The sequence below is a fragment of the Apis mellifera genome, linkage group LG4 (assembly GCF_003254395.2).
Source record: "Apis mellifera strain DH4 linkage group LG4, Amel_HAv3.1, whole genome shotgun sequence".
NCBI classification, from domain to species: domain Eukaryota; kingdom Metazoa; phylum Arthropoda; class Insecta; order Hymenoptera; family Apidae; genus Apis; species Apis mellifera.
Genome location: NC_037641.1, coordinates 12,258,303 through 12,276,305, shown reverse-complemented (window position 1 = coordinate 12,276,305; position 18,003 = coordinate 12,258,303). Strand labels below are relative to the sequence as shown.

The 18,003-nt window shown below is 43.0% G+C and overlaps 2 protein-coding genes across 38 annotated transcripts in view; one reads left to right on the top strand and one right to left on the bottom strand.

The window, feature by feature from the left end:
* Nucleotides 1-2,242: 2,242 nt before the first annotated feature.
* LOC726681 (formin-2) lies at nucleotides 2,243-13,058 on the top strand. The gene is given in 9 exon segments (XM_026440326.1): nucleotides 2,243-3,242; nucleotides 3,711-4,131; nucleotides 7,918-8,087; nucleotides 8,172-9,297; nucleotides 9,426-9,550; nucleotides 9,650-9,937; nucleotides 10,566-11,103; nucleotides 12,119-12,372; nucleotides 12,427-13,058. Coding segments are annotated over 9 exon segments (3,567 nt in total). The 5' UTR covers nucleotides 2,243-2,792; the 3' UTR covers nucleotides 12,622-13,058.
* Nucleotides 13,059-13,771: 713 nt separating this feature from the next.
* LOC408779 (short stop) overlaps nucleotides 13,772-18,003 on the bottom strand; it is a 75,837-nt gene continuing 71,605 nt past the window's right edge. For 28 of the 37 annotated variants that reach the window (XM_016911620.2, XM_026440300.1, XM_026440308.1 and 25 more), the window contains 5 exons: nucleotides 17,371-17,554; nucleotides 16,726-16,788; nucleotides 16,151-16,270; nucleotides 15,645-15,704; nucleotides 13,772-15,261 (listed from right to left, as the gene is read on the bottom strand). In XM_016911620.2, coding sequence (XP_016767109.2) covers nucleotides 15,090-15,261; nucleotides 15,645-15,704; nucleotides 16,151-16,270; nucleotides 16,726-16,788; nucleotides 17,371-17,554 — 599 coding nt within the window. In that variant the 3' untranslated portion in view covers nucleotides 13,772-15,089. The remainder of the gene's footprint in view (nucleotides 15,262-15,644; nucleotides 15,705-16,150; nucleotides 16,271-16,725; nucleotides 16,789-17,370; nucleotides 17,555-18,003) is intronic. The other 9 variants (XM_026440301.1, XM_026440325.1, XM_026440302.1 and 6 more) reach the window with 8 other exon arrangements.

The window sequence follows — 18,003 nt, the reverse complement described above, 5'->3', positions numbered from 1 at the left end:
GAAAATATCGACGTATGTAATTCGTCGTGTGTATTTACGTGTAACGTCGGGGCTCGAACGTGTCTCGACGATTCTAACGGAATTCGATCGCTCACGTTCGAGTTTCGACGCGTTTACGCATTTTATACTTTTTTATATCGTGGACGATACCGTCGACTCGAGCGACGATCCCCGCGATCGGGGGACATTTTTCTGTATGTCATGTACCATAACTCGACTGCGCCGTGACGCGCTTTTAGTAACTTAAGCAATAAGTCTGACGTTCGACAGTGGCGGCAATTCGATACGTGCACGCGCGCGCGCACGATCGATCGATTTCGCCCGACTGCAACGTTTTCGAACGTTCGTCTGTTGTAAATAACGGTAAACGTATCAGTACTTAACCGAAGTGGGACGCGTGGTCGTGTCGTGGACAGGGCCCGAAGGATTCCAACGTAGAATTCCAACAGCCTCGTTCTCCTTTCGTTCCGTAACGTGTTCCCGTACGAGCACGTGTACGCACGAGGGGAGAAGGACGATTAAGCGAAGAGAAAGTGGAATACTCGGTGGCCTCTGTGACGCCGTTGCCCGTGTCTCGCGTTAGAAAACCGCGAGAATTCACTATCGCGGTTCCAATCCGAACTAACGATAGCTACGCTTTTAACGTTGAAAGGATATTTCTTGTCTCGCGCATCCGTGCGCTCCTTTAATTTCGTAGTATTAACGCGGCGCGTTTTAGAAATATCGCGTAATGTAGCGACCTTCGTTGAAGTTCTTATTTTTGTACCGCTCTTGCGAACGCCGTCGACGTTCGTGACGAAAATCGTGTTTCAATTCGTGTTCTAGTACTCGTGTCAAAATGTACGCGCGCTATTAGGAGAGGCCGCAGAGATATATAGGGATAAAGGAGAGAAAGGAGAAAGAGAGGAGGATAGAAAGAAAAAAAAAAGGACCAGCCGATCGTGTTCGTTCCTTTCGACTTGTGATCTCATTTCTTCGCCGAGTTACGAAGATGATTTCTTTTTTTTTATCGTCTGGGGGAGAACGGGCGAGCTTTTTTATCGACCGCGGGACGGTGTCTTCTTTATTCGCTGCTATTAGAAATTCCTTTTCGTCTTTTTTTCATTTTTTTATTCGTTTCCGATTCGATTTTTCATCCATGCGTTTCTTTCTTCTAGTTGATATATATATTCAAATTTTATCTACAATTTTAAAAACGCGACAGGACGAAATAAAAAGAATACGTCTCCGAGTAGATTCTCGGCCGTTTCTCGATACATCTTGGACCGCTACTACATCGTCTCCGGAAGCGATTGGAAATCACCGTTCTTCCGCCGTTTTCAACGACAAACCGACCGACCGACCGACCGACCTCCCGACCAAATAGATTTTACCGTTTCCGGGAACGGAAGCGTTACCGCGAGAAGATACGCATCGTCGAACAAGGTCCCTGCCATACCGAGTGTCGGTCGGAGTGATTTCTACGCGTGCAGCGCGTGCTCTACGCGCGTCGACAGGGGACGCTCAAAGCGTCGCGATGCGCGCGCATCACGTCCGCCGCATGCGTGTCGCGTGCAAATTTGAAATTGATATATATCGATCGACACATATATATATATATCAATTATCGTCCATTATAGTTACGATATTATTACGAATTATTATTTGTACAAATTTTATGTTGCGATATAAAATAAACGATAAAACGACAATCTTCTCGTTATTGCTCCTTTCGGAAACCCGATCCCCCACCCGACCCGATCGAAACTTATCTTCGGGAATAATCAAACGATAATCAAACGATAATCAAACGAGCGATCGAAGCAACCAAAATTCGGGCTTGTTGAAAGTCACCCCGATTATTATCAGAAACGAAAACGTACACATCGATAATCCTTCACCGAGAATATCTCTCCCCTCGCGTCCCGATTGCACGAGCTTGCGCATTTCGAACGACGACGATTCGATGCAAAACAGTTCCCCTTCCCTGTGTTTATATCCTTAGTATCGTCGTACGCTACGCTAGTTTCGTTCGCTCGTGCGTAAATTTCCAGAGATAGAAAAAAAAAAGTGACAGAGAAACGAGTGAATTTCAACGGTTCCAAAAACCATCGTTCAACGTATCTCTCGTCGCGTATCCTCCCGTCGGTATTACAAAAAATTTTCCACCAGAAGCTCTTTCACAGGAAGAGCTCGGCCGACAAACCTCGAACGACGAAGGAAGAAACAGAAGAGAATATCACTCGAATGGAATTGGAGTAATCCACGAAAACTTGTTACTACCATTCTCGTGCAGGCAACGAATCGACCCGTCGTTCACGAACGAAGCGTCCTCACTCGCCACTGTAACGGCCGGTAAACATCGATCGATAACCGGCCCCGTAACAAATATAACAAGACGCTATACTTTACACTATTATAATTTACACGCCGATCCACCCTCATCCTCTCTCTCTCTCTCCACAATTCATCAAAATTAAACATATCCTCTCCACTATAAAATGCTCGAAAAATCCAACTAGAAAAGAACAGTTCCTCTCTCCCTCTCACGTATACACATATATCCATCCATACATACAAACATACATATATACACACACGTACGATCGAGAAAGGATATGAGACGAGGGACGAGTGTGGCGGCGCGTGTCCCTCCGTGTTTCTCCTCCCCGACGAGCGATCGAGGAGCCGGTGAGAATCGTTCCGCGAGCGCGAGGCGAACGGCGCCGGGGAGAAGGCGGGCGACGACTGGCGCGTACCGCCGGGGGTAACGGTGGGTCGAGGGCGAGCGGCGTATCGACCGAGGGGGCGGGATGGAGGGCGCAGCCGCGACAGTGGCGCCGCAGCGGCCAGGTCCGAAGGCTATGCGCGGCATAGCCCGCTTCTGTATCAACACGTTCAGAGTGTTCTACGCGAGGGCCGCGTTCGCGAGGCCCGCGCCCGTTCCTCTGCCCTCGTCCAGCCCGACCGCCGCCGCCACCTTCTCCCATCGTCGTCTCGAGGAATCCTCGTCGTCCAACGCGATGGGCAACCTGCAGAGCGACGGGAGGAGGAGAGGGAGGAAGGGTAAAGGTGGTGCGAGCACCGCGTCGTCGGAGGATGGCCTGGAGGACGTGGAGGCCGAGGATGGAGGAGGAGGAGGAGAGGCGGACGAGGAGACGGTTGGAAGGAAGCAGGAGCAGGAGGTATCCAGACAGGCGGAGAAGAGGCTCACTCAGAAGAGGCAAGCACCGAAACCGCCTGCCTCCACCGCGGAGAGGAAGGTACTTTGAAATTTTCCTTTTTCAAATTTATTATATCATTACTCGCGATCTTCGTTTCGAAAGAAAATTGCGTGAAATTGGCCGAGAGTTGGAAGGAAGGGGAGGGGATGTGTGTTTTGACAGTTGACGGAAGTGCAGTTAACCGCAGTGCTGGGTGACTGGCTGGCTGGCTTGGCCGACGCCACGTTCGGGCGATTCAACAACGGCGCACGTTTGACGCACGATGACACACGCGTTCCTATCCGCGTCTTGCCGTCCCTTAAACAGAGTCCTCGCCTCGAAAGGAGATCATCGAGTTTTCGAACGAGATAGCACATTCTACGATGACCTCTCTCCTAACCTTAATATTTAAATGGATTGGGATCTCGAACGATCATATGTTCAAAGACGTACATAATTGTCGTCCAAAAAAAAGGAAAAAGAATATTCCATAACTTGTAACATCTACCTTCTCCCCTTTTCGAATAGGTCAGCCCTCAGGATGCGAGGCAGGATTCTCCGTCGGGAGAAAAGAGTGGCACGCGGGAGGAGGGATCGATCGGGATCGAGAAGGTGGGTGGAAGGGAGGAGGATGAATCCGGAGGGACGACAGAGGCCTCCTCCAAGAAGGACGAAGCGAGGACGATGAAGGAGGGAAGGACGGATCAGGTGCAGAAGCAGGAGCCCACGCTTCTGGTCACGGATTCGTGGCGGTTGGCCAACAAGTGCATGGTCGTTGCTGAGCTGTCGATGCCACCGAGTCAGGAATCGTCGAGCGACAGCGTGTTCACGGATCCCGAGGAGCTGGCCGCGATCGCCGCGAAAGAGGAGGCTGCGAGGACGCCGTCGATCGCGAGAAATCAACAGAGGGTCGAACCCTCCTCCTCCTCCTCCGTGTCCCCGCTTTTCGGTAAGCCTCTTTTCGTTCTTCGAATAATCGATGTCGAGGACTGGGAAACGAGAGTGTTTCGAAGCAAGCCATCCGTGAAAGTCGTTTTATTTAACGTGATTAAAGTGATTTGTAAGCTGCTGTTGTTGCATGCTGTTGAAATGATTAGGATCGATCGGCAAAACGGGAAAGAAATGTATCATCGGAGAATGGAATCTAATGTTCGTTGGATTTTTCAATTTTTAGTTTATCTTCAATTTGGGTTAGAACAGGATTGGAATTGATGGAAATTGAATTTCAAGATTGCGATAATTAGTGGAATAATAAATTATTTTTCTTGTAGGTGTGAGTATAAATTATTGCAAGTATATTTGTGTAAAAATTTTTGTGATATTTCATTAAAGTAGGAAAGATAATATAGTTTCAGAATAATGAGAATACGTTCAAAGTACATTACACGTATTTTATCTGTGATCGAAAGCAAGTATAAAGACGGATATAGCAAATAATGATAGATAGAGTAAAAAGAAGGGTATAAAGAGTGATAGGGAAATGGGAGAAGAATAGATAAGAATTCATCATTACGTTCTATTCATACGAATACGTTTCTTTCAAGGCAGAGTAAAATAGGGTAAAAAAAAAAAAAAAAATTGACCGCAGCGCCATCTTTTGAACGCTCTATTCTACCCTACTTTCGTGTCAGAGATGTCTTAGTTATTTAAGAGATAGCGCAGACGCTATATTTCTATATAATACTTACTTACCTCATTGTTTTCTGCCCTTTCTATGTACACATTTCATTTACGGTATTGGAGATGCCTTATTCTTAAGATGCCTTGTCCTTCTGTATTTACAGAATCTATACAAACCCATGAAATGGTTTCTTATTAACTTTATTGTCTTCTTAGCCTGCCTATATTGATTAAAAATTTCAACAGAATCTATGCGTGCACGTATTTACATTCTTACGCATATTATTTTATATTCGTACAAAAATTTATTCCCTACAAATTGCTATTTTATTACAACATGTTTCGTTATATACGAATTAAAAACACGTATATAGCACGTACAAGCAAATATTTCTCCTTTCTTGTTTCGTTCATCTCTGCAGTCTTCGTAGATTTTTGCTTGAATGATTTTTAAATTACGTAGAATTATAGATTCGAATCGTTCGTTTCTTTAAATTTCATTAAAATCGTTGAATTTTACGTTTTGTCGATAAGTGAGAGAGTTTCTAAAAAGTTTCGAAGATCAACGCCATCTCGCGTTTGGATCACAGAAGCTTCGATTCGTTATTAGTGTAGCAGAATACGCGAAGAGGTATTCGAAGTGAGAAGGAAAGCAACATTGTGCGACAAGGACGGAGAGCTCTCTCATTTCGAGGACGTCAAATAGAAAATTCATTAATAATTCATCCTCCGCTAAGAATTTCAACACTTTCAAGCTCGAATGTTGCAACTAGGACTCCAGCCAAGTTTCTCGTGTCAATTTTGATGCGAAATTTTTCTTAATTAATTAATTATTAACGAGTAACGCCTCGTAGATTCTAACACATCGATGACGCCATATTGAAAATTCATTAATAAAACATTTTCTACTGAAAATTTCATCATTTCTCATCTTGCAGCTAGAATTCCAGCCAAGTTTCTCGTATCTTAAGAATATCGAAATATTCAGTAAGAAAAAGAATTGTTGATGAATTTTCAATATGGCGTTATCGATGTATCAGAACCTATGACGCGTTAATCGTTAATAATTAATTAATTGCGTAGAATTTGGTATTAAAATTGATACGAGAAATTTGACTGGAGTTCTAATTGCGAGATGTGAACTTAAAAGTGTTGAAATTTTTAGTAGAAAACGAGTTATTAATGAATTTTGTCTGCGGTATTTTTAAAATGGTGGCAGATGCTCTCTGTCCTTTTCGTATAATATTGCTTTTCTTGTCTGCGATCTCGCACACCTCCTCGTACATTCTGTTATGCTACTAGCAAATTGGAGCTTCGGCGAGATGGCGCTGATCTCTGAAACGATTTTTAGTAGCTATTTAATTTATCGACCGAACTTATTTAACTTATTTCAAAAACTTTTAGAAATGACATCGAATTTCATTTCTTATAATTTTTTAAAAATTTATATTTTTAAGCTTCGATTTTTGCAAACATGTTTACAAACAAAAATTTGTTTGTTTACATTTTTGCTTATTTATATTTACATTCTTCTTTGTTTATTTACAATTTCAATGTTTATTTACAAAAATTTTTTAAAATTTTGGTTTCGAATGTTAAAATTTCCTTTTGTTTGCAAACAGTGGTTTATTTATTTACATTTTTCTTTATTTGTTTTGATTGAAAGAAAATTCTTGAAAATGATGTCAAATTCTTCGAAATTCTCTAAAATTTTTATAAAATTTTACGTATTTGTCTATAAAATATTATTTTCTGCACTTATATATTGCGATTTATTTTGTAATTTTAAACAATTTTCAATTTTAATTTTTTCAACAGTTTTCTTAATTCTATAAATTATTTTTGCAAATTATTTATCGATTGTAATCATTTTGTAATATTTATTCTCGATAGAATAAAAATTATTTTTTGAATATCAAAAATATAAGGTAGGTTAGAATAAGAATTGGATAGTGGCACCATCTCTCGGATATTTTTAGAAGAATGATTTTTTAAAAAAGTATCTTTGATATTAGAAAGATGGTGTTAACGAGTAATTCTCTATCTCTATTCTTTTCTCCTTATCTCTTCTCTTTGTCTATAGTTGTTTCGCAGAGACGATTTCAAATATTTCATTAACCTTATTACTTTCTTTATTTAATCTGTTGCAATTCATATACGAGTTTGGCTACTATTCGTAGCGATCGAAAAATCCGATACGCGTAATGCATGGGAATATCTATCAAAGAATGCATCATGATAAATCGATCGACGTTAACGTTAACTTTTTCGACCGAATCGAATTAATTTTTCCGCGCAACTTCAAGATACGAGATAAAATTCCACCAAATATTTGCTCTACTTTTGTATACGAACAATCCACGAGTTTAACATAGATCAAAGACCGAATACCTATGTACACTCATCCATGATATATAACGTCTCATTTCGATAAGGAACGCGATAAGATTTATCGAGGAGGCGTAATTCGCCACGCGTCGCGTTCGTGTTTTCATCGTCCAACGATGATTACGCCCTCGTTTCTCGCATAAAATTTCTCCGGGAAATCGGTAAAAAATTCAACTCGAGCTTTTCAACATGACGTTGAAAGCCATCGGAGTGGCGTTTCTTTCGGATCGTAGCTGGTCGTTGCAACAAAAAGGAGCATATCATTTCGGTTAAGGAGAAATTATTTTGGTTATACGATTGGCAATTATTATATCACTATTGTCAGAGGTTAACTCTGAGATCAAACGTTATCGCGAGGCATTCGCAAAATTTGTGGTGGACGAGCGTAGAAAGCAACGAGGGAAAGTGAATCCATTGTTGAGCTCGTCGACGTGAATCGATCATGCCTCGATCTTGAAATTGGAAAAAAAACTTCAGGGATCGGATAAGAGGTGCGCGGATAAGAGCTAGATGCTAGAGGAAGACTGCGATGGCGTCGAAGCCAGAAACGAGCTTGTCGTTAAATCGTACTCGTTCAGTGAGAATTGCACAGGTTCGATGTTTGTCTCGTTTCTTCGAGTTTTGCTTGATTTCGAAACGAACGATCGGGTGAGATTACATTGGAGGAAAATTAACAGACGAAGAGAAGCACAACGAAAGCATTTAGATATTTCGTCCACACTTTCAGAGAGACGAATCGTTGGCACGTTGATCTCGGCCCTCCCGGACCAATTGAAGTCGATACTCACGGAGGCCGAAGTCGAGCAATTCGCGTCCAGAATATATTCCAGCCTCGTCTCGGACGGTATCATCGGCTCGATCACAATCGACGGCGTCGCCCGGAACAAGGATTTCGCGGTAACAATTCGATCGATATCACCCAACCTTCACCGCCTCCTCCGTCTAACCCTAAATCAAACTCCAACTTTCACCCGTTTTCAGGAAGATTCGTGCGAGTACGGGGACAGTACGCCATCCGTCTCCCTCGGCTTAACTTCCGACCGGGTTTCCGGCAACGGGCGACGCGACTCCGAGAAGGAGTTACTGAAACAGGAACTCGAACGTTTACGAGAGTTCGCCAAAAATGCGGGAAAGAGTAGCACTCAAGGTAAATCCACGCAAACGTCCCCGTCGGCGACGCTTCCGGACCCACTTCCAAGTTCGCCAGCCACCCACGATGCCGCCTCCAAGGACCCGGCCACCGCAACTCGAGGACCACCGCTCGGCCGATTGTCCTTCACCCTGCCGCCCTCGCCTCTGCCGCAACTCGCCTCGCCCCCGCCTCCGCCCCCGCCCCCGCCGCCGCCTCCCCCGCCGCCCCCGCCCTCGCCCTTCCTAGACTTCCGTTCCCTCAACAAATCGTCCACCTCGCCCCCCTCCTTCCCCATCCCGCCCCCGCCGCCCCTCCCCTCGCAACGAGCGTCCGCCGCCTCCCTAACCTCCTCCCTGTCCTCCGGCCCCACTCCCACCCCCTCCGCCGCCGCGGTCCCGCCGCCTCCTCCGCCCCCTCCGCCCCCTCCGTCCCTGCACCCCGTCACCCAGGCGCTGCGCGCCGCCCCGACCGCCCCTCCGCCCCCGCCCCCGCCTCCCCCGTCCCCCTCGCCCTCCGCCCAGAGGTACCCGGTGCCGCACCCGTGCCCCGCCGCCGCTCCCCCGCCCCCGCCGCCCTCCCTCGCCTCCCCCATTCCGCCGCCCCCGCCCCCGCCGCCCCTCCCTCCCCCGCCCCCGCCCTCCTCCTCCGCCTCGTCCGCCTCGATCGGACTGCGCGCGGCGTCGCCGCCTCCGCCCCCGCCTCCGCCGCCCCCACCGCCCCCGACGCAGTCCTCGGCCGCGGGCGGTGGGCCGCCGCCGCCGCCGCCTCCGCCTCCGCCGCCGACGCCCATGATCGGCGTGCCTCCGCCCCCGCCGCCTCCGCCGCCGTCCGTTTTCGCCGGCGGGCAGCAGCAGCAGCCACCGCCCCCTCCGCCTCCGCCGCCGCCGCCAGGGGCGGCGAGTCAAGGATCGTCGCAAGGACCGAGTCCTTTGCCCGCACCTCCGCACGGAGGTTGGAACCCGGCTAGCAGAGCGTGTGAGTAACGGGACAAAGAAAAATGGAAATAAGAAATAACAAGCGTTGAATAAACTTCGTTCGTTGTTTCTTCGTCGATTCGAAACAATCTCTCATTCCCCCCTTTTCTTCTTCTTCGTTTCATTCAGGTATGAGGAAGGAGCCGCTCTGCCCCGAGGTCCCTATGAAACCTCTTTACTGGACGAGGATTTTGGTCCCTGTAGTACCGACAGAGCGTGGTGGCTCCACCGATGTTACGGACTCGCACGTGCACGTAATTTCCCTTTATCTCGTGCTCGCTCTTACTGGGTTCGGGGAGGGGAGTAGCGGGGTTTGTTTATTTATCGACCGTTTGCTCGTCGTTTGCTCGCAGATCCCGCTGTGGGCGGAGCTGGAGGAAGAGAAAAACTTGGACATGAAAGAGTTCGCCGGCCTTTTCTCGCGTCAGGTAACCGCGTCAAGAAAACCGGTGAAAAGAACGGACGAGGCCACGAGGCCGTCTAAGGTGCAGCCTGCCAAGATCCTCGACTCGAAGCGGTCCAAGACGGTCGGTATATTGGAGAAGAGCTTGCGCGTGGATTTCTGCGAGGTCGAGAACGCCGTTTACAATTTGGACACGAGCGTGATCAACTTGGAGGCGTTGCAACAGATATACGAGATCGTAGGTATCGATGTTAACTCTTTGCGCTCTTCGTTCCTTACGGCGAACTTGAAACGACTTCACGCACGAATTAACCGTGTAAAATTTTTATATTTTAATATTGTTTTTACGTATTAAGAAAGTCTGTATTGTTGTGATATTTTTTCGTAGCATAATTATTTATCGTTCCGCGCGCTATTTTATTAATAAATTCATCGGTAAGAAATAAAAATTTTAAAAGAACCCAATGGTTCATTAATATTCGAAGATACTTGCAGATTTTTACAAATTATAATATTCTTCCACGAAACCTTCGCTTGAACTATTGCTTTCACTATTATTCTTATTTTCCTATACTTATTTCATTTCCATTCAAATTTCTTGCTCGAATCTCATTTTTCCATGTTTTACAAAACTGAAAAACTTTGAAAATAATATTTCTCTTTCCATCGAATCACGATTTAATTTGAGATAATACCTCACAAAATTATACGTGAAGAACTCTTATTCTAAAAAAAATCGTGCGTGAATAAATATTGTCGCTGTTCGAATTCAAGAGAGTCGCCGTTGGAGCGCAAAGAGGTTAAATTCCGACACTGCGTCGTGTCACGTCGATTAATCGATTAACCTTTTTCTTTTTCGCGTGCAGAGGCCAACGAAGAAAGAATTGGAGGATATAAAAGCGTTCGAGGCGGCGAATCCCGACGTTCCCCTCGATCAACCGGAGATATTTCTCAAGAGGCTAGCCGATATCAATCATTTCACAGAGAGGATAGCGTGTTTGATGTTCCAGGCCGAGTTCCAGGACGCCATCTCGAACGTCTCGTCGAAACTAACGAATCTTCGCAGCACGTGCGACTTCTTGCGAAACTCGAGCTCATTGAAGCGAGTGATGGCGCTGATCCTCACGTTCGGCAATTACATGAACGGGGGGAACAGGACGCGGGGGCAGGCGGACGGCTTCGGTCTCGAGATTCTAGGCAGATTAAAGGACGTCAAGTCGAACGTGGCCGGTGTCACGTTGCTTCATTACATTGTTAGGGCGAGATTGGCGCAGGAGAAGGATCACAATTTCGACGAGCCGTTGCCGCTCCCGATTCCGGAACCGGCCGACATGGAGGCGGCTTCCACCATAAATTTTGAAAATCTATCCGCCGAGTTGGACAGGTTGAAGAACGAGCTCGAAGGTAAACGCGATCATTTATGTATTATAGGATGTATAAATCTCCTCCTTTTTTTTCAACAACACGATATTTCTGTTTTACCGTATTCTTACATCCATCTTTCCAAAATTTTTGAGGAGTTACTCGCAAAATATTTGATACAATAATAGTTTTCTATTGTTGTTCTTCGAGGATGGAATTTAAAATTTATTTTTTTATGAAATGGGAAAAAATTATAGAGAATGAGAGTAATATAGAAAGTATTTTGAGGCGGTAATCTTGTATATGATTTAAAATCTTGAATTTGAAAAACAGGAGAAAAGGACTTGTTCGCACACTTAATATAGTAATAAATAATTAAATATATAATATATATTAGAATGTCTTTTAAGTTTATCTCCTTTTCTTTTGCTTTATCACTTTCTTCTATCTTTCAGGAAGCTTCATTATTCCCTCTTTTCGAAAATTTTTTTTTTTTCCTTTGCAAAATATTTCTCCAAATATTCTTTGCATTTTTATTTATGAAACCATTGGATAGAATGAGATGTGAGGAATACGAAAGATGCTTTTCTCTTACAGCTAACGTTTCGTATTTTCGAGGTTGGAATTTATAATTTACTTAACTTTACTTAAATGAGAAAAGATCACAGATTTCAATTTTAATATTAGTTTTCATTCTAAATAATTTTTTTAATACACCATTTTTATATTACTTTCATAACAAGTAGTTTTATTACATCCTGTGGAATATCTTTCCAAGATTCTTTGTAAGTAGTCAAACAAGCGAATGACGCGACAGTCAATCGCATTTAAAAGAGCTGGGCTGACGACTGAAACCATAAACAGATAAACACGCGTTCACATTACAAAAATAACCAGTTAAATTTATTCCCAAGAATAAAGGCCTAAATAAAAGAATAAAAGAATAAATAATTTATTCCTAAGAATAAAAATGCGAAAGAAACTTATGGGATATTTTGATATAATTCACTCTCGTTTCTCCTTCTTATTCTACTTCTCTCTTTTTCCCCCACTCAAGGTTGTGTCGAGAAGTGTGACGCCGTGGTCGAGGCGGATCCTGATTCGTCGGCCCCGTTCAAAGAGAAAATGGACGCGTTTTTCCGGGAGGCGAGGGCAGAATTGGCCAACGAGCAACAGGCACTGCTCGAGGCTAGAGGAAAATTCAAGGCTGTGATGCAGTTCTACCAATACAAGCCGAAAGGGACGAATCTCGACGCGGCCGATCCAAACGCGTTCTTCTCCCTTTGGCTAGGTTTCTGCCAAGATTTCAAGGTAACATGGAAGACTTTCTAACCTCTGCAACTCTCTGATCCCGTTTCGTTACAGGATATCTGGAAGAAGGAGCAACAGCGGATAAAGAAGGAACGGATGGAGGAGATGAAAAAGAAGTACGAGAACAAGACGAAAGTGGAGAAATTAAAATTAAGCGCAACGGGATTGAAGGCACGACTTCAAAAATTGTCGCGAAAGTAGAAAAGGGAAAAAAAGGAAGAAAAAAAAAATATATATATACGTAGGTGAAAAAAAAAAAAAAAGTACTTCGATCGCTGAAATCGACAACGCGATTCCAATTTAATCGGAGCGGTGTTCGAGCGAGGATCGGTTGGTATACCACGCTACGCTACACGTATACAACTGTGTACGTATACGGAAATACGGGGGCAGTTTCTTTGGATCGATCGTCCGTTCCGTTCGATCCGTCCTATTATTATTATTACTGTTATTATTATTATCGTCATTATTATTCTTCTACGGCACTAAAGTTTCATCGAATTCGAATCGAATAACGATTATTGATTGATGATAGATAAGAATCGATACGAGAGAATCTGAATTGTAATATTGTAAATAAGGCTTGTTGTTAAGTTTGCGTATATAATTTGTTATAATTTGTAAATACGATTGTTCCGCGAATGAAATATTCGGATAATTATAATAAACGTTACTTTTTACATGAATCCTCCCCGTCATTTCTTCTCTTCCCGACCCCGCTCGTATATATATTTCTCGGATGGAAAAGGGGAGAAATGGAAGTGGAGATAATGATTACATCGTTATTTTCATTTTTTTCGTATCTTTTTTTTTTTGTTTTTTTTTTTTTTGTTTTTTGGTGTCAAATGCGTGTGCGTTTTGCGTATATTTTTTTTTCCACTGCAATTAGTAGTAGCGACGATACAGAACCTTCAAGTAAAGCGGAAAACAGAGATTAAACATTTAAGAATAGTTAATAGATTAATCGCATCATTCGTTCGTTCGTTCGTTACTCGAATCGTACTATCTTCTCTTTCTCTCTCTCTCTCTCGCACGCGTTTTAAAATGTAAAAAAAAAAGAGGAAGAAAAAGAGGGGTGGAGGGAGGGAGAAAACGCTCGGTAATTTGCAAAATAGATTTCCACCGTTTGTAAAGCCCGACAAGAACTGGTTGGAACTGGTTTCGCTTCTTCTTTTACCACCGGACATCGAAACACAGGTTATGTTCGTATATTATTTCGTTCGCTCGGCCGATAACAACTTGGTTCAAGGGCCCTTTCGGTTCATCCGTGGGTCGGCTCACTTCGGTAAGGCAGGTACGATTTCGCGCAAAAGCGGTTTTACGGCGACAGACCTAAGGCAATCGTGTTTTGCGTGTAGTAGCGTTAAATTCGTGTCTTTTTCTTTCTTTTTTTTTTTTCTCTCTTTTTTTTCTTTTTCTTTTTTAGGAAATTGTCTTACTCGCGGAGTTGAGTTCCCGGCGCGACACCGACTTGGAGGAGGATCGAGCATTATTTATACACGATGCTTATTTCTTCGTCTCTCTCTCTCACTCTCACTCTCTCTTGATTTCGATCATGCTCTCTTCCGTAGGGGCCCTTTTTTCTTCTTCTTCTTCTTGTTCTCTATCTCTAATAGTAAAGTGAAAAAACGAGAGACGGAGCGGTAATAAACGAATAGTAATTGGAAATAAACAAAGAAAAAAAAAAAAAGGTAAACAAAAATAGAGAAACACAGCGTGGAAAAGAAACGGAGAAGGGGAAAAAAAGAAAGGATCGATCGAATCGACGAAGTCGGCGATCTCGTGATTCGTGAATACGCATTACACCCGCGAACATGAAACGCTCGTTTCTTCGATTGTGTTACGACCGGTAAAAACCTAGTAGTAATAATAGTAGTAGTAGTAGTAGTAGTAGTATTAATAGTAGTAGTAGCAATAGTAGTAGTAATAATCCCTATGGATAACGTAAAATTACAATTACAATTAATCGTTACGAGCTAATTCTTTCGGTAAAGAAAAACTTATTTACGAAATAATGTTAAATTCATTTCGGTCGTCGTCGTCGTCATATTCGCGGAGCGAACGTCTCCCCCCGCGTACGTATCGATTTATTTACGTACATCATACACGGACGTCCGCGGTTACCGCGATCAATTATTATTCCCTTTTTCTCTTCGGATCGCGCGCTCACACACTCTTTCTCTCTCTCTCGCTCTCATTCGAACGCGCGTCCAATTCGTTATCATTGTCGTCATCGTAATCGTCATCTCATTTCTACTTTTTTTCTTTTTTACAAAATATCTCATCAATAGTGTTATAAGCTCTTTTTTTATACTCGATTCGTATACCCGATACAGGGACGTATACCCGAGAGGGGCAGCCTCCTTTGATCGTTAATTCGTTCTTTCATTCGAGGCTTTAAGGGAAAAGAGAGAAGCTTGGCAACGATTGGTAACGAGGAGGAGTAGCAAGCAACAACCCCCTCTCGGGCGACCCCTCTCGTTCGAGGAATCGTTATTCTTTTTTTTTTCCTTTTTTATGTTTCTTTTTATATATTATTTATATATATATATATATATATATTATTAGAATATCCTAATAAACAGCGCATCTCGCAGGCGCCCCCCCCTCCCCGACTTTTGATCTTTCTATTCGATATCCTCGAAAGGATAACGACCCCCTCCGTTTATTGCCTATTTTTTTTCTCTTTTTGATCTCGAATTGGCGTGCGACGACTACTATAAACGGAAAGGCGCGCGTTGATCGACCGGGGTCGGTTTTCCTTTTCGATGGGAGGCGGGTGTCGTTGTCGTCGTCGAAACGGACGTGTCCGATGCACCGGATGGCTTCCTGGACAGCTTCAACGATGGAGGCAGTGGCGTGCTCGATCCACTGGACGGTGTCCTCGTTCTAGAGGAGGGGTAAAAAAAAAAAAAGATCAGGCTGGGATCAGCTGATTGGAAATGGATAAATTATAACGGATTTAGAATCGAGATTACTTTCGATGATGATTTTCTTTTTTTTTTTTTTTTTTTTTCTAGCAAATTTTTCTTAGTTGTACATCGAACATCCCTCCCTCCCTCCCTCCCAACCGTCTGGCTTTATTGCCTCGATTCGTCTCACAATGTACTCGCGATCACGATAAAAATCCATAATTTATATATTGTAATAATAATAATAATAATAATAGAAATAATAACAATAACAATAATAATAATAATGATAATGATAATAATAATAATGATAATAATGATAATAATAATGAATGGAATCAAAACCGAAATGATGATTACCTAGCTTGCTTAACGGCCGACGAGGTGTTAGTGGCTGAATTTGTACACATCGAGCTGCTCCTACGGTGTTAGAAAAAAAAACAAACACGACATTGGATTATATAACACGACAGTTGATGGTGGAAGAAAGCGGTTAAAAAAAAACGCGGCCGTTTAAAAATAAAATGGGTGTGTGTGTATGTGTGTGCGTACGTGTACAATAAGCTTGTAGCTGTGAACCAAGAAAAAAAAAATCGAAGGCGAACGTATCGGTGCAGACACGTTCACGATCGATCGCAACGTTTTTCGGTTAAAAATTCGTTCGTAAGCTACGTTCTAAACGGAAGGTAAATAATAATAAATAAGAGTGAGAAGGAAAACAAATACACTTGTGGTTTGCGCATGCAAACGGACACACGGACACACAAACGCAAAGAGGTGCAAAGAGAAAAGAAAAAAGAGAAGAGAAGAGAAGAGAAGAGAGTTACATGTTAATAAAAGTGGGGGAAGAAAAGTTGGGTCCATACCCGGTAGAATCGGTAGAAACAGTCGAGTGGTTGCTTTGCGTAGAATGAGTGGAAATATTGCTGGTCGTCGATTGTGGGGATTTAATATCCGTGCCCACGTACACGGGGATCCTCGAGCGGCTAAACATCACCCATCACCAATTTAATTAATCCAGTAGCTTGTTTGTTAATCGATACGAATCGTGGCGCGGATTCTTTCTCTATCGCGCGTCCCTTTCATCGAGACGAATGATAATAATAAACCGATATTCTTTTTTGGAAAGAGAGAAAAAAAAAAGAGAAAACGAAAAAGGAGAAAGAAGAAAAAACGAAAAATTAATTCACCTCCACCATTGCCGCGAGCATTGAAACATCGAAATCAGGCGTTTTCCAATCCCTCTTTTTTTAAAAGAAATTTTTTCCAAAAGTTTATATCTATCAATTATCATCGATTGGAAAGCACCTGGGCTTAAGATGAATTTTGGAAGAATGACGGGTTAGATGATGGACCAACCTTGCCGCGAGCGAAAAGCTAAAGCCAAATCCCCCGCCAATTTTACTACCCTCAATTTCGATAATTCGTTAATTCAGTTTACCTGATCGGTGTGCCGACACCAGTCAGGGTTGGAATGCTCGAAGCTCTATGGATCGTGCCAAACCTAAAAAAATGTTATTAACCAAATTTATGTTAATCGTCGTTATTTAATTAACCGACACGTGAGAACCAGATGGTTAATCAGGCGTGGTTCTAAAAATAAGATTCTAAAAATAAATAAATAAAATATATATATATATATGTATAAAATATATATATATATTTTTTTTTCTCGCGAGTTTCGTTCGAAAAAGAAGAAGTAGAAGAAGAAGAAGAAAAAAAAAAAGATAAAGAAACAAAAAAAAGAAAAAGAAAATAAACAAAGGATGATCAAAAATGCCGGGAAAACGACATATTTCATCTCTTCATCAGCACACGGGAGGGACAATCATCGATTCGTTCCAAGGATCATCCACGAAAATGCATGTTTAAGTTAATACGTACGTTGATGCTCCGTTTATATCTTATGATCGAACCGATGCGGCAAAAAAAAAAAAAATCAACTTTCCTCTTTCATTTTTTGAACAAGATGCGAGTTAGTCGTACGCAGATAATCTCAATGAAAAACTTCTCTTTTTCTCGGATGCTATAAACGCACGCATCGAGAGTGCGAGGTTGCTATTTAGATATTAAGGCGTTACGTTACCTGGACGGGACACCACTCGCGGGGCTAACAAGCCCTGTGGGTGTTCGGGGCCGCGAACTCGACCCGTTCACAGGCGTTCCAAGCCGTTTCCCTGAAACGCTGTTGTGCCTGCTCGATGTAGGAGTGTTTCCCGTCGTGCTCACCGCCGTTCTCCGCGGAATACGGCTCACGTTCGTCGATTCGTCTTCGAAAAAGAAAAAACATATTTATAAAAATAATTCGCGATTTTTTTTTTGGTTTTGCTCGGTCGAACAAAACAACAACAAAAGACGGTTTAACTTAACTTTGTCTTATAACGATTTAAGTTTACTGGAGCGCGCTATATGTAACGAGAATATCGATCGAGCCATTTTGCGGTTTGGTCGAGCGTTCATCGTGTTTACAATGTTTTCGTAGAACTATTATCGCTATTTGAAACGTCTAGAGAATCGTTTTTTGCGATGTGAGCAGAAGTTTCATCAACAACGGTCAATATTCTTTTTCTTGAAATTTTTAAGGATACCTTTCTAACATTCTAATAATTTTAACACTGCTTTCTGCTCGCTCTACGCGCTTCCAGAGCACACACATATTTTTGAGCACTTTAAAAAAAGTATACCATGCATATATACACTTTTTAACTCACTGATCCAA